The sequence below is a fragment of the Pollachius pollachius genome (genome assembly GCF_949987615.1).
Source record: "Pollachius pollachius genome assembly, chromosome: 15".
In the NCBI taxonomy this organism is placed as follows: domain Eukaryota; kingdom Metazoa; phylum Chordata; class Actinopteri; order Gadiformes; family Gadidae; genus Pollachius; species Pollachius pollachius.
The window spans coordinates 5,846,258-5,857,771 of NC_136948.1; the positions used below are offsets into that span (position 1 = coordinate 5,846,258).

Below are 11,514 nucleotides of genomic sequence, written 5' to 3' on the forward strand. Positions count from 1 at the left end.
AATCGTCTCCAGATGGGTCGTTCTGTTGTTGCTGTGTTTATCCCCGATGACTGAGGGTGATGGCAAGCTGCGTGGGCCCAGCCTCAGCTCAGCGTGTCCTCTCATCTGGCAGACTGCTGCGGTGTTTAGTGAGTTATACAACCTTTCCATCCAATCCGTCTCTAAATCCTTCTTCTTTCTCCGAGGCGCCGTTTTTTTGCCGTGTCAAAAATCCAAGGACTCGTTAAGAGTCTAGAGTTCATGCATGTTAATGAGGCGGACTATTATTGTGATTATGGGACGACTTCTCATAACCCGCCGGCCCAGAAGTCATTGTTTTAGGAAGGCAGACGTGAGTGTGTGCGCAGATTCAAATAGAAGACCTCACTAGAGAGCTTGTTAAGGCAGCTTAGAACGTAGAACGTAGTTGAAGACTACAGCGTACCGCTGACTACAATGACGACAAATTGGGTAAATATTTTACATCAAACCTGTTTTCTTATCTAGTAACAAAATATTCTGTCTTTGAGCACTAAGAAGAAATATAATATCCATCCATCACTCCTTTCTTTTGATTAATTTTTCATTTCATTCCATTCATTCTAAGAAGGTCAGGTGACGGCGATTTCAGAATGTGGAAAATATGATGTCTCCAAATCTTTAAGCGCTTTAAGACCTTCTCTCTTCTAAATAATGTCATTCTAGACAGGCATCTGTAGGGCCAGCAGCCTGGTGGGTCTGCATCGTGACTACGGGTTTGAGTAAGGTCACTGTAGAAGAAGTGTTTACACACAAGTTGGCATTGATCTAGTTTCATGATATTTTTAATTTACAATATCTTTGGCTGTACAAATAATGGAGGTACATGCCATGATTATGCCAGGTAGGCATAATAAGCCCCGGCTTCAGCAAACCTTATCTTCCTTGTTCAGTAACGTAATGGAAAGTCTTGTATTTAAGTCTCATCCAAACTGTTGGATTACTCTCAGGGAGATCTCCTACCTGGCAGCATGGATCCCCATCGTCATGTCTGCCAAACCTTACACTTAACCGGCTTTCAACACCACCGGCCTCCGTCCTTCTGTAAAGAGGATGGAGGAGTGTGGCGTGGACACCGCCACAGGGTCAGTCGGGCGTCAGCTCACCTTTCCGGTGCAGCCCTTTCTTCTCGTAGAGGATGATGAGCTCGCTGTACTTGTGGGCCTTCTTCAGGATGTACTCGCTCTCCTCGATGTGACAGTGGTTGTTCTCCAGACGCAGCAGAGGAGACACCAGGGCCACGTTGGTCTGCAGGAGGAGGGAGGGCCAGGGGAGAGGAGGAGAGGAGGAGACGTGAGGGGGAGAGGAGAGGAGGAGAGGAGGAGACGTGAGGAGGAGAGGAGAGGAGGAGAGGGGGAGAGGAGGAAAGGAGGAGACGTGAGGGGGACAGGAGAGGAAGAGAGGTGAGGAGAGGAGGAGAGGAGGAGACGTGAGGGGGAGAGGAGAGGAGGAGAGGAGGAGACGTGAGGGGGAGAGGAGAGGAGGAGAGGAGGAGACGTGAGGGGGAGAGGAGAGGAGGAGAGGAGGAGACGTGAGGAGGAGAGGAGGAGACGTGAGAGGGAGAGGAGGAGACGTGAGGAGGAGAGGAGGAGACGTGAGAGGGAGAGGAGAGGAGGAGAGGAGGAGAGGAGGAGAGGAGGAGACGTGAGGGGGAGAGGAGAGGAAGAGAAGTGAGGAGGAGAGGAGGAGAGGAGGAGACGTGAGGGAGAGAGGAGGAGACGTGAGGGGGAGAGGAGAGGAGGAGACGTGAGGGAGAAAGGAGAGGAGGAGAGGAGGAGATGGGAGGGGGAGAGGAGTTGAAGAGACGTGAGGGGTAGAGGATAAGAGAGGAGAGGAGGAGAGGAGGAGATGTGAGAAGGAGAGGAGGAGACGTGAGGAGGAGACGTGAGGAGGAGACGTGAGGAGGAGAGGAGGAGACGTGAGGAGGAGAGGAGAGGAGGAGAGGAGACATGAGGGGGATAGGAGAGGAGGAGAGGAGGAGAGGAGGAGACATGAGGGGGAGAGGAGAGGAGGAGACATGAGGGAGATAGGAGAGGAGGAGAGGAGGAGACGTGAGGAGGAGAGGAGGAGATGAGGAGAGCAGGAGAGGAGATGGAGAGGAGATGAGGAAATTAGGAGAAGTTAGGGCGAGAGGAGAGGAGAGGAGGAGGAGCGGTACGAAGGGGAGCATAGGGGAGGAGAGAAGATGAGGGAAGGAGAGGAGAGGAGCAGAAGATAAAAGATGAGGAGCGGAGGAGAGGAGAAGTCGGCGAGATTATGAGATGAAGAGAGGAGACGAGATGCCAAGGAGGAGGGACGGCGGTAAGGAGAGGAGAAGTGCATAGGAGGTAACGAGATGCCAAGGAGGAGGGACGGCGGTAAGGAGAGGAGAAGTGCATAGGAGGTAAGTGGAGGGGCCGAGGGTGACGGAGGACTCACGTGGAGGTAGCACTTCAGCAGGGTGGTGTCTATGATCTGCAGGAGCTTCTTGCGGCTCTTGATGGTGGGGGTCCCCTCCATGAGCGGGGAGGGGGTGGACGGGTCTGAGTCGTTCAGCTGCTTCACCAGGTGGCTGCGCTTCTGCTCCCGACACACACACACACACACACACACACACGCACACGCACACACACGATGTAGTAGCAATATGCAGATTATTAAAGAACCATATGGATGGGTGATAATTATCAGAAATCATGATAATGGAAACACAAATTTGTGAATGTATGCGTTGCCATCATGTGATGTTATAAAAACCCATCCTACTACAGCTACTAACTACAACATTTTAACTCCATCTATGAACACACCATGAACTATGTGTGTGACCTGCACCATCACACGCACAGACACAGACACAGACACAGACACAGACACACACACACACACACACACACACACAGACACAGACACACACACACACACACACACACACACACACACACACACACACTCTACCTGTGTGAGGTAGTCGATGAGGGCGAGATGGGCCTTCTCCAGCTCCGCCCCGGACAGCGTGGGCAGGGGGTTGGGGTAGTGCAGCTGCTTGCGGTAGTCCGAGGGGAGCAGGTCGGGGTACAGCCCGATGACGTGGGTTGGGTCTGGGGGGGGGGGGGACACGGCAGAGTCATGCACCCCCTTAGCCTGGCTATGCCAGACCAAGCTCAATCCTAGATTGCACGTTGGTCCGGGGAGGCTGCTGTCAGTTTTTTCTTCAGCACAAGAGGGGTGATCAACGGGCCTAGTTCAAACGACTGTGTGTACGCTATTGGCTGCTTGCCGTCGCTTTTCTGTCGTCATTGTGTTAAACCAGCCAATAGCGCGCCAGGGGGAAAAGCCAGCTTGGTGATTGGCTCCCGCAAAACCGTATAGGAGGGAAGGGCGAATTCAAATCGCCTGCAGAACAGGCTGGGGGTACCCAGTCTAGTACCCCCTTTGACCCCCCCCCCAAATTCATATTTTAGATATTTAAGTCAAGATAAGATTAGCATATTCTAGGACAGGATCATAGTTTAGCACGGGAACCCTGATTTCATGATAGTTCAGCAGAGGGATTTCTGTATTCCCATAAAAAAACTTTAAGAGCCAGCATCATATTATTGGGATATACTCCACTATTCACCAAGGAGGGCACCCAACGATGAAGGCCGCAGTCCATTTAGTTTGTTGGAGGGTTGGGGCTAACTGGGCTGACAAACAGAGTATAAAAAGCCTGTGTTTGACCAAATATGGGTTTTGATTACGCAATTCAAGCCCAGTGTTTGCTTCCTCTAATGAAAACCGTGTCTGTAAATCCCCGTTCTCCATCTTCCAGACCCCCACCACCATCAGCGCCGGGGCTGGTTGCCAGGCTGCCGTACCTGTGCCCAGCTTTGCGAAGACCTGCATGGAGTCGTCAAACCTCTTCTGGCAGAACAGGTTGAAAGCGTACAGGTTCTGGATATGGTGGATCTGCTGCTTCTTATCTCCGTCAGAGTCGTCCTTCATCTTCTGATCAGGAGGAGAAATACTCACATTATCAAAGGAGGATGGGGAGAAACATTCAGAACGTTTAGTTAGGGGTACAGCTCCCCCTACTGATGGAGGTATCTTAATGCGTGTGGGGACTGTGTCTGGGCGCCGTGTGGCTCAGGAGGTAGAGCGGGTTGGCTGGTAGCCTGAAGGTTGCTAGTTCGATCCCCGGCTCCTCCTAGTTGTGTCGAGGTGTCCCTGAGCGAGATGCCTCACCCTATCTGCTCCTGACGAGCTGGCTGTCGCCCTACATGGCTGATACCGCCGTCCGTGTGTGAATGGGTGAACATTGTAAAGCGCTTATAGTGGCCTAGAGTTAGAAAAGCGCTGTATAAATGCAGTCCATTTACCATTTAGGGACTGAAAACTTCACAGATAATTGTAGGTGGACAATTAAAACATTCACCTTTGATCTGAGTGTAACAGTGTGCCCTGAGGAGTGGGACAACAAGCTTCTGGGGAAAGAGCCAATCAGCAGGACACCAGGCCGTCTTGGTGTCCCCTGATTGGCTCTCGCCCCTGGCTCGCAGGTCAGGTGACTTACCGCCAACTGCAGGGCTAGCTCGAACTGCTTGTCCTGCAGTAGCTGTCTGATCTGGCTGGCGATGGAGACGGAGACCAGGCGCCACACGAAGTGGTTGCTGGCCACGTAAACCACGTTGGGCCTGGGGGTAAGGAAACAGGGAACACCGGGATGAGGAGAGTAAAACACCGGGGTGAGGAGCGTGAAACACCGGGATGAGGAGCATGAAACACCGGGATCAGGAGTGTAAAACATCGGGATGAGGAGTGTAAAACACCGGGATGAGGAGCGTGAAACACCAGGATGAGGAGCATGAAACACCGGGATCAGGAGTGTAAAACATCGGGATGAGGAGCGTAAAACACCGGGATGAGGAGTGTAAAACACCGGGATGAGGAGCGTGAAACACCGGGATGAGGAGCGTGAAACACCGGGATGAGGAGCGTGAAACACCGGGATCAGGAGTGTAAAACATCGGGATGAGGAGCATAAAACACCGGGATGAGGAGGGTAAAACACCGGGATGAGGAGCGTGAAACACCGGGATGAGGAGCGTGAAACACCGGGATGAGGAGAGTAAAACACCAGGATGAGGAGTATGAAACACCAGGATGAGGAGCATGAAACACCGGGATCAGGAGTGTAAAACATCGGGATGAGGAGCGTGAAACACCGGGATGAGGAGCGTGAAACACCGGGGTGATTAAGGATTGTTTCGAGTCTACTATTAGGCAGTCTGTTCATTAATCTTGGTACAGATATTGACAGCATGTCTGATTCACAGCCGTCCACCTGCCTCTCATCCCATTGCCTTCAGTTTAGAACTCCCTCCCAACCACTTCGGGAGAATTCTAAATTCTAAAATCATGTTTTAAATGTTCAGCGGCTCCCATGCGCCCCCTAGTGGACGGACTCTGCACTGCAGGTCAGCAGCTGCCATGGCCACTGGACACAAGAGTCAACCAGCATCATGAGAAACAAGTGGAATACAAGGGGAGCAATCCCCTTTCAGTCATTCATTGATACTTATTGAATGCATCGTTATATTCAATTAACCTCCGTGAGCACGGATAATAACATGAATGAACAGAGTGTTGATAAAACATGACACATAAAAATGATGATATATGATATAAAGACATGATGTTTAAGGCGTGCTCACCCTGCTGAGGTGATGAAGCGTGGCCTCTGCAGCTCCACACTCTGGACCAGGAGACGAGGCTCCAAGGTGCGGATCTCCACGTAGCGAGGCAGCACCGCGATGATGTAGGGGGGCTGGTGCTCTGAGACACACACACACACACACACACACACACACACACACACACACACACACACACACACACACACACACACGGTTTAACACCAACTAAATGAACAAACGTCATCAACAACAATCATCCTTATCCTCCTCATTATGATGATCAACAGAGCATAATAATAATCAGGAGTAATACACGATCAAATGGGGGTGATAGAATCCAGGGCTAGGCAATATCGTCATTGAAGTCATTAACAATGAATCAGCATCATCCCATCACAGTTAACACAAACTCTGGAGAGCTAGCTTGTAGTATAGACTAACTAAACAGGAAAACACTGAAACCTCTACCTCTTTGTAAATGTAGTTTCTGCTGTGCAGAAACTACATTTATAAACACTATCATATAAGACAGGAAATTATGATTCATCTGTAAAGTCCGGCTCACAGTCTTCATTTCCCCTGAGTGTGGTTCTGTCTGCGACCCAGCAGGCATGAAACGTGCCCCTTCATACTGATCATGCCTCAGCGTCTGGCTCAGTGGTTCCTCTCCCAACATTTTTAGGCCAGACAACTCTGGTTACCAACTCTTCTCCATAATACCAACATCCCGGTGAAGAAGTGATTCCAAGTAGTTTGCTCGTGGATATGAATCGTTAAAACAGTTTCCAAGTACATATTAGGGGACCTTTAACCCTTAAGAGAAATATGGACATGTCAATTATGTAGCACTAAACCTATAAATGTACAACCAGACAGTTAAACCAGACACGTGTGCCGGTGGCGAGCAAGTCGGAATTGTGACCAAAGTTATGAATCGGTAAAAGAAGGAACCGGAACTAAATCACCACAGCAGAACGTGAGGAGGAAGAGAATGAAAGCAGAACAGGACTGCAGCATAGGGAAGCACTACTTCTGGGACATGGAGGGGAACGGTTCTGTGTAGCTTGGTGCTAAAGTGTGTGTTAGCACCAAGCTACTGCCAAACACCAGAGGCCCGCTCAATTGGCGTTGGCGTAATTGGGTTTGTTCGGGATGAGCATCACCATAATCAATGCACCTAGATTATACGCCAGCTGATGAACGCCAACACACTTCTGGAATGGATACATCCTTGCGGCTAGACTAACAAGTTATTTATAAAGTAGTTTCCACAACGTTGCGTACAGCATCTCAATGATGTCTACCGCAACGGTCAAGGTAGAAATTCAGTTTTAGGGATTGACATTAACACTACTACTCAAATAGTGGAGATACAAAGTTTCGGTATTCAGTATTGATGTCCACATAGTTGTATTATCTCCACTACCGTCCTTCCTAGACACTGCAGCATAAACGTACCACCTCGTCTCCTGAAACAACGAGAACGAAGACGTGAAGAAGATGAGTTCCCCTACCCCTGGCGATGAAGAGGAGTACCCCTACCCCTGGTGATGAAGAGGAGTTCCCCTACCCATGGTGATGGGGATAAGGTCACCTACCCATGGTGATGGGGATGTCGGTCCAGTTCAGGGCGCACTTCTGCGTGCAGACGCCCTCCTCGTTGAGCACCACCGTGAGGTCGTCCTGGCCCACCGCCACCTTGCCGTCGGCCAGCGGCGTCACCAGCGGCTCCAGCTGCTTCCCGGTGGGGAACAGCTCCTTGATGGACCCCCGCCCGTCCATCTGGATCACGGACCGCCCAGAGGAACCCCAACAGAGACATAGCAGGTTAGCGTACCGCGCGGAGGGGGTTCACACTTCAGAGTGAGCGGAGACACAGCTCATGGAGCCGAGGCTCTGGCCTCCGCACACAGACGCTGGGGTAGGGATGGGCGCTTAATCCAATTACGATCGCGATTCCGATATTTGCATCACACATCTCCAGACGTTCTGATTTGGGTTTTTCGATCTCCAAACTAATATAATCTAGTTTTTAAGTATATTTATTTTATTCATTCAATTTTTTATAGAAATTGCAAAACAGCTGGATACATATTTGTATATTATTTTCAATTTGTACATTTTGTGAATTTTTTATAAGGGGAAATTCCTAAGTTCTCAGTTACAAATTGTCACTTGGGCCAATGAGTCTATAGGAATGTAGAATATAATTTGATCTCAAGAAATTCTTGCCTCGTAAAATAAAGGTTAATAATAATAATAAAATATCTAAGTACAGCTGAAAGACTCAGTCGCCAGAGAGCAAAACTGCAGAGTCGCGTTTTCACAGACGACTGCGGTGGGAGTCAGCGGTGAGGGGATGGCTAGAATGAGGTCATTTCCTGTTGGAAACCTACCCGGATGAGGTAATAGTCCCGTTTGAAGCCCACGCATATGGAGTTCTCACACCACGCCATGGACTTGGGGATGTCCGGTACCCCCAGGTCCCCCTGAACACACACACACACACACACACACACACACACACACACACACACACACACACACACACACACACACACACACACACACACACACACACACACACACACACACACACACACACACACTGAGCGAGGTGTAGTAGCCTCTGGAGGGGCAGCACTTGTTTAAAGGGCCATGGTCTCACCTGGAGCTCGTAGAACTCCCGGTCCTTCCAGTAGTACAGCTGCAGCTTCTTCTTGACCGCGACACACATCCTCAGCTTCGCCTCTCCGGAGCCGTACTGGGGAGAAGGAGATCATAGGACATGGGCATTACTAGGTCATGATATGACACTAGGTACTAGACCAGAAGGATACTTGTTGCTAAACCATAGGCTGATGCTAGTCCTCCTCAGCCTAATTACTAAATCAAGAATACTAAAAGACTAATTATTGCATGACTGGATGATACCAACTACTCCATCATGCAATGTATTAATAAATCAAACTATGATTAATTACTTGACGATTGATAATTCCTAAATCATGAGTGCTGATAAGTAAATCATAGACTTACTGCTTATTAATAACTGCTGATTGTTAAAGGTAACTAAATCATGATTGTGAGTGTGAGTGTCACAACATGTCGAGTAATGAGCCATACATGAAGACATCGTCAGACCATCAGTGAGCTAGACCAGGCCTGTAAGGCCAATATGAGTAGGCTGTAGAGAGGGGCGTGTCGGCGCATCAATGAGCTAGACAAGGCCTGTAAGGTCAATGTGAATAGGCTGTAGAGAGGGGCGTGTCTAAGCATCAGTGAGCTAGACAAGGCCTGTAAGGTCAATGTGAGTAGGCTGTAGAGAGAGGCGTGTCTAAGCATCAGTGGGCTAGACCAGGCCTGTAAGGTCAATGTGAGTAGGTTGTAGAGAGGGGCGTGTCTGACCTGTAGGTCACAGGAGAACAGAGTGGCTCCCTTGGCCTTGGGCACCACGGTGATCTGCTGGAAGGTCAGGAGGTCGTGGACATGGATGTTGTTCTCTGTGGGGTGATACCAAACAACTCATGGTGCTTTCAATGGAGGTCAACTTAGAGTGCTAAAGAGAATACTGCATGAACAAACAAATTGGACCGTCCATGAGAACGCTTCCTCAATTCATTCCTCACTGCACACTGTTGTTCACTAGAAAAAGCAGTCATGCAATCATGGCATATTTGTGTGCTGTTTTCAATCCTCGCTCACAGCCACAAAACACAACAGTACCCAGTTAGCCTAGCAACTTAATATTGTACATACATATCAATGATATCTATTACAAATCAGTACTGTGGAACATGAACTAGCAGAGCAAGCCCACAGCAAATCACATCCACCACAAGCACAACCTGCTCCTCATACAGGCCAAGAAACAGAAACCTTTTCTCCAGCTGCTAGGCAACGGTGCTTCGTCGCCGCAAATATTTGCTTTCATTAAAATGTAAAACGTGGTCGTCTAATGGGAGATCAACAACTCGACTGTAGTCGAGAAAAGCCTACCAAGCAGACTGACAAGGATCTTGTACTGGGAAACCACGAAGAGCTGCAGAGACAAACAGGAAGGACTTTAAATAATATCCACAAAGAACTTGACATGACAGAATGATTTCATTAAAAGGGTGGTATTATAACACCAGATGTGTGACAGCCATTATAAGCTGTTTGAAAATATGCCTTTTCCACATGTATACCTGCTGGATCTTCTTTGAGAAGTTCTTGTTGGATTTCTCCAGCGTCACCTCAAATCTATTAGTGCCTGTAGGGGAGAAAGCAGCTTTCATCCTGGGCCGATCTCACAAACCATAAATCGTCATCGTACGATTAAAATAGTCATTGTACGATGACGCCCGCTCAAAACGTGACTGGTCCATAATACAAATGGAAATCAGTGCGCTTCTGATACCAAAATAATGTCCCGTTCCCTACAGAATCTGCATTCATATGCAGATATGATTATAGCGATGAATCCAGGGGTGTCAGGTGATCAGATAGACTAAGAAACAGCAGGTTCACCTGCATCTTTCTTTATCCGGTAGAGGAGGAGGTGTCCCGGTTTCGTGCCCACCAGAAGCCAGTCCTCTAAAGGAACACAGACACAAATTAAACAGTGACGCCCAAGTTTATTTTTAATTGGATTCATACCCTTTCTGCACAACTTTAAGAAAATATCTGGGAGTATTTATGTAGAAAGGCTAGACCTATAAATTACTTTATATGCAACATTAATATGCTTCAATTGGAACCAGTAATAAAATATCGATACATTGAATAGAAAGTTCTTCCACACTATCCTCCCGTGTTAAATGGCCAGGCATGCCCCAACACAATGTCGCATTGTCAGCTTCGAGCTCTTCTGTCGCGTCGGTCACGGGAGAGTCATTCATGTCGGCGAAATCACGTCCCTATAAACCTACGAGGCACGTAGGTTCACCACGGTACTGCCTGTACGATGTTTAAGGAAAGGAAAAACTCGTCGAGTTGTGGGTAGGGGTGGTGTAGGAACTTACCCCAAGCCGCCAGGCAGTCAATCTGGAGGGGAAGCTTTTCCAAGATAGGCACCGGTTCATACGCGTCGTGCATGTCGAACTAGTTTAGGGGCGATTCAGTGATAAGAGATGGGCTCCACGGCCGGCTGGAGTTGGCCAGACTGACTGACTGTCTCCCTGCCTGCGGTCTGTCTCCCTGCCTGCGGTCTGTCTCCCTGCCTGTTGACAACACCTTGGGTCTCGGCGTCACGCCTTTACGCCATGTTTCCATCCACTGGGTATTTCGTTATCTCGACTGTTGTGGAGCCAGGGGAACCAACACATCAGCGCCCCAGGGAACCCAAGCCGTGTAAAAATCACCGAGACGGGCTGTTGTTTTCTTTAAGGCACCACCTCGACCAAAACAAACCATCTGATGGCTAGCCAAGCTATCTTAGCTCAAAGTTAGCAGTCAACCAGAGCAAAAATACATGGCTTCGTTTGTATCCCGTGACAGTCCGGACACCCGGGAAAGGTCTTTGTTTCACACTGATGTGTTAAACTAAAATATAAAGACGTGGGCACTGCAGTTCCTTGGTAGCGTCGGTTGGCTAGCTGGGTTGTCCAACACAACATGCTAGTTTACGAGTTGTGTTGATCGCTGCCTGAAGGAGGAACGGGAGGTTTGACAGGCACGTGACCCGAAAACAGCGGACTCACGAGGACAGCATTAAAGGTACAGTGGGCATTAAAGGAACAGTGAGCATTAAAGGTAAAGTGGGGAAGGAGCGGTTGTCCCGCGCCCTTCTCCCCTTGACTTCAATTCAATTGTATAGCCCTTCTCTGAGTCTCAAAGGGTTTAGAAGGAAATACAT

At 49.0% G+C, this 11,514-nt stretch overlaps 1 protein-coding gene across 2 annotated transcripts in view; it reads right to left on the reverse strand.

Moving 5' to 3' along the window:
• Window positions 1-11,301, reverse strand: part of vps39 (VPS39 subunit of HOPS complex) — a 29,170-nt gene extending 17,869 nt beyond the window's left edge. The window contains exons 1-14 of one of the 2 annotated variants that reach the window (XM_079752453.1): window positions 10,682-11,301; window positions 10,188-10,253; window positions 9,866-9,930; window positions 9,675-9,717; window positions 9,084-9,178; window positions 8,344-8,439; window positions 8,072-8,164; window positions 7,274-7,457; window positions 5,694-5,814; window positions 4,553-4,673; window positions 3,858-3,984; window positions 2,956-3,098; window positions 2,437-2,577; window positions 1,125-1,266 (exon numbers count right to left, since the gene is read on the reverse strand). In XM_079752453.1, coding sequence (XP_079608579.1) covers window positions 1,125-1,266; window positions 2,437-2,577; window positions 2,956-3,098; window positions 3,858-3,984; window positions 4,553-4,673; window positions 5,694-5,814; window positions 7,274-7,457; window positions 8,072-8,164; window positions 8,344-8,439; window positions 9,084-9,178; window positions 9,675-9,717; window positions 9,866-9,930; window positions 10,188-10,253; window positions 10,682-10,754 — 1,510 coding nt within the window. In that variant the 5' untranslated portion in view covers window positions 10,755-11,301. Of the gene's footprint in view, window positions 1-1,124; window positions 1,267-2,436; window positions 2,578-2,955; window positions 3,099-3,857; window positions 3,988-4,552; window positions 4,674-5,693; window positions 5,815-7,273; window positions 7,458-8,071; window positions 8,165-8,343; window positions 8,440-9,083; window positions 9,179-9,674; window positions 9,718-9,865; window positions 9,931-10,187; window positions 10,254-10,681 lie in introns of both variants that reach the window. The other variant, XM_079752452.1, reaches the window with a different exon arrangement.
• Window positions 11,302-11,514: the final 213 nt, after the last annotated feature.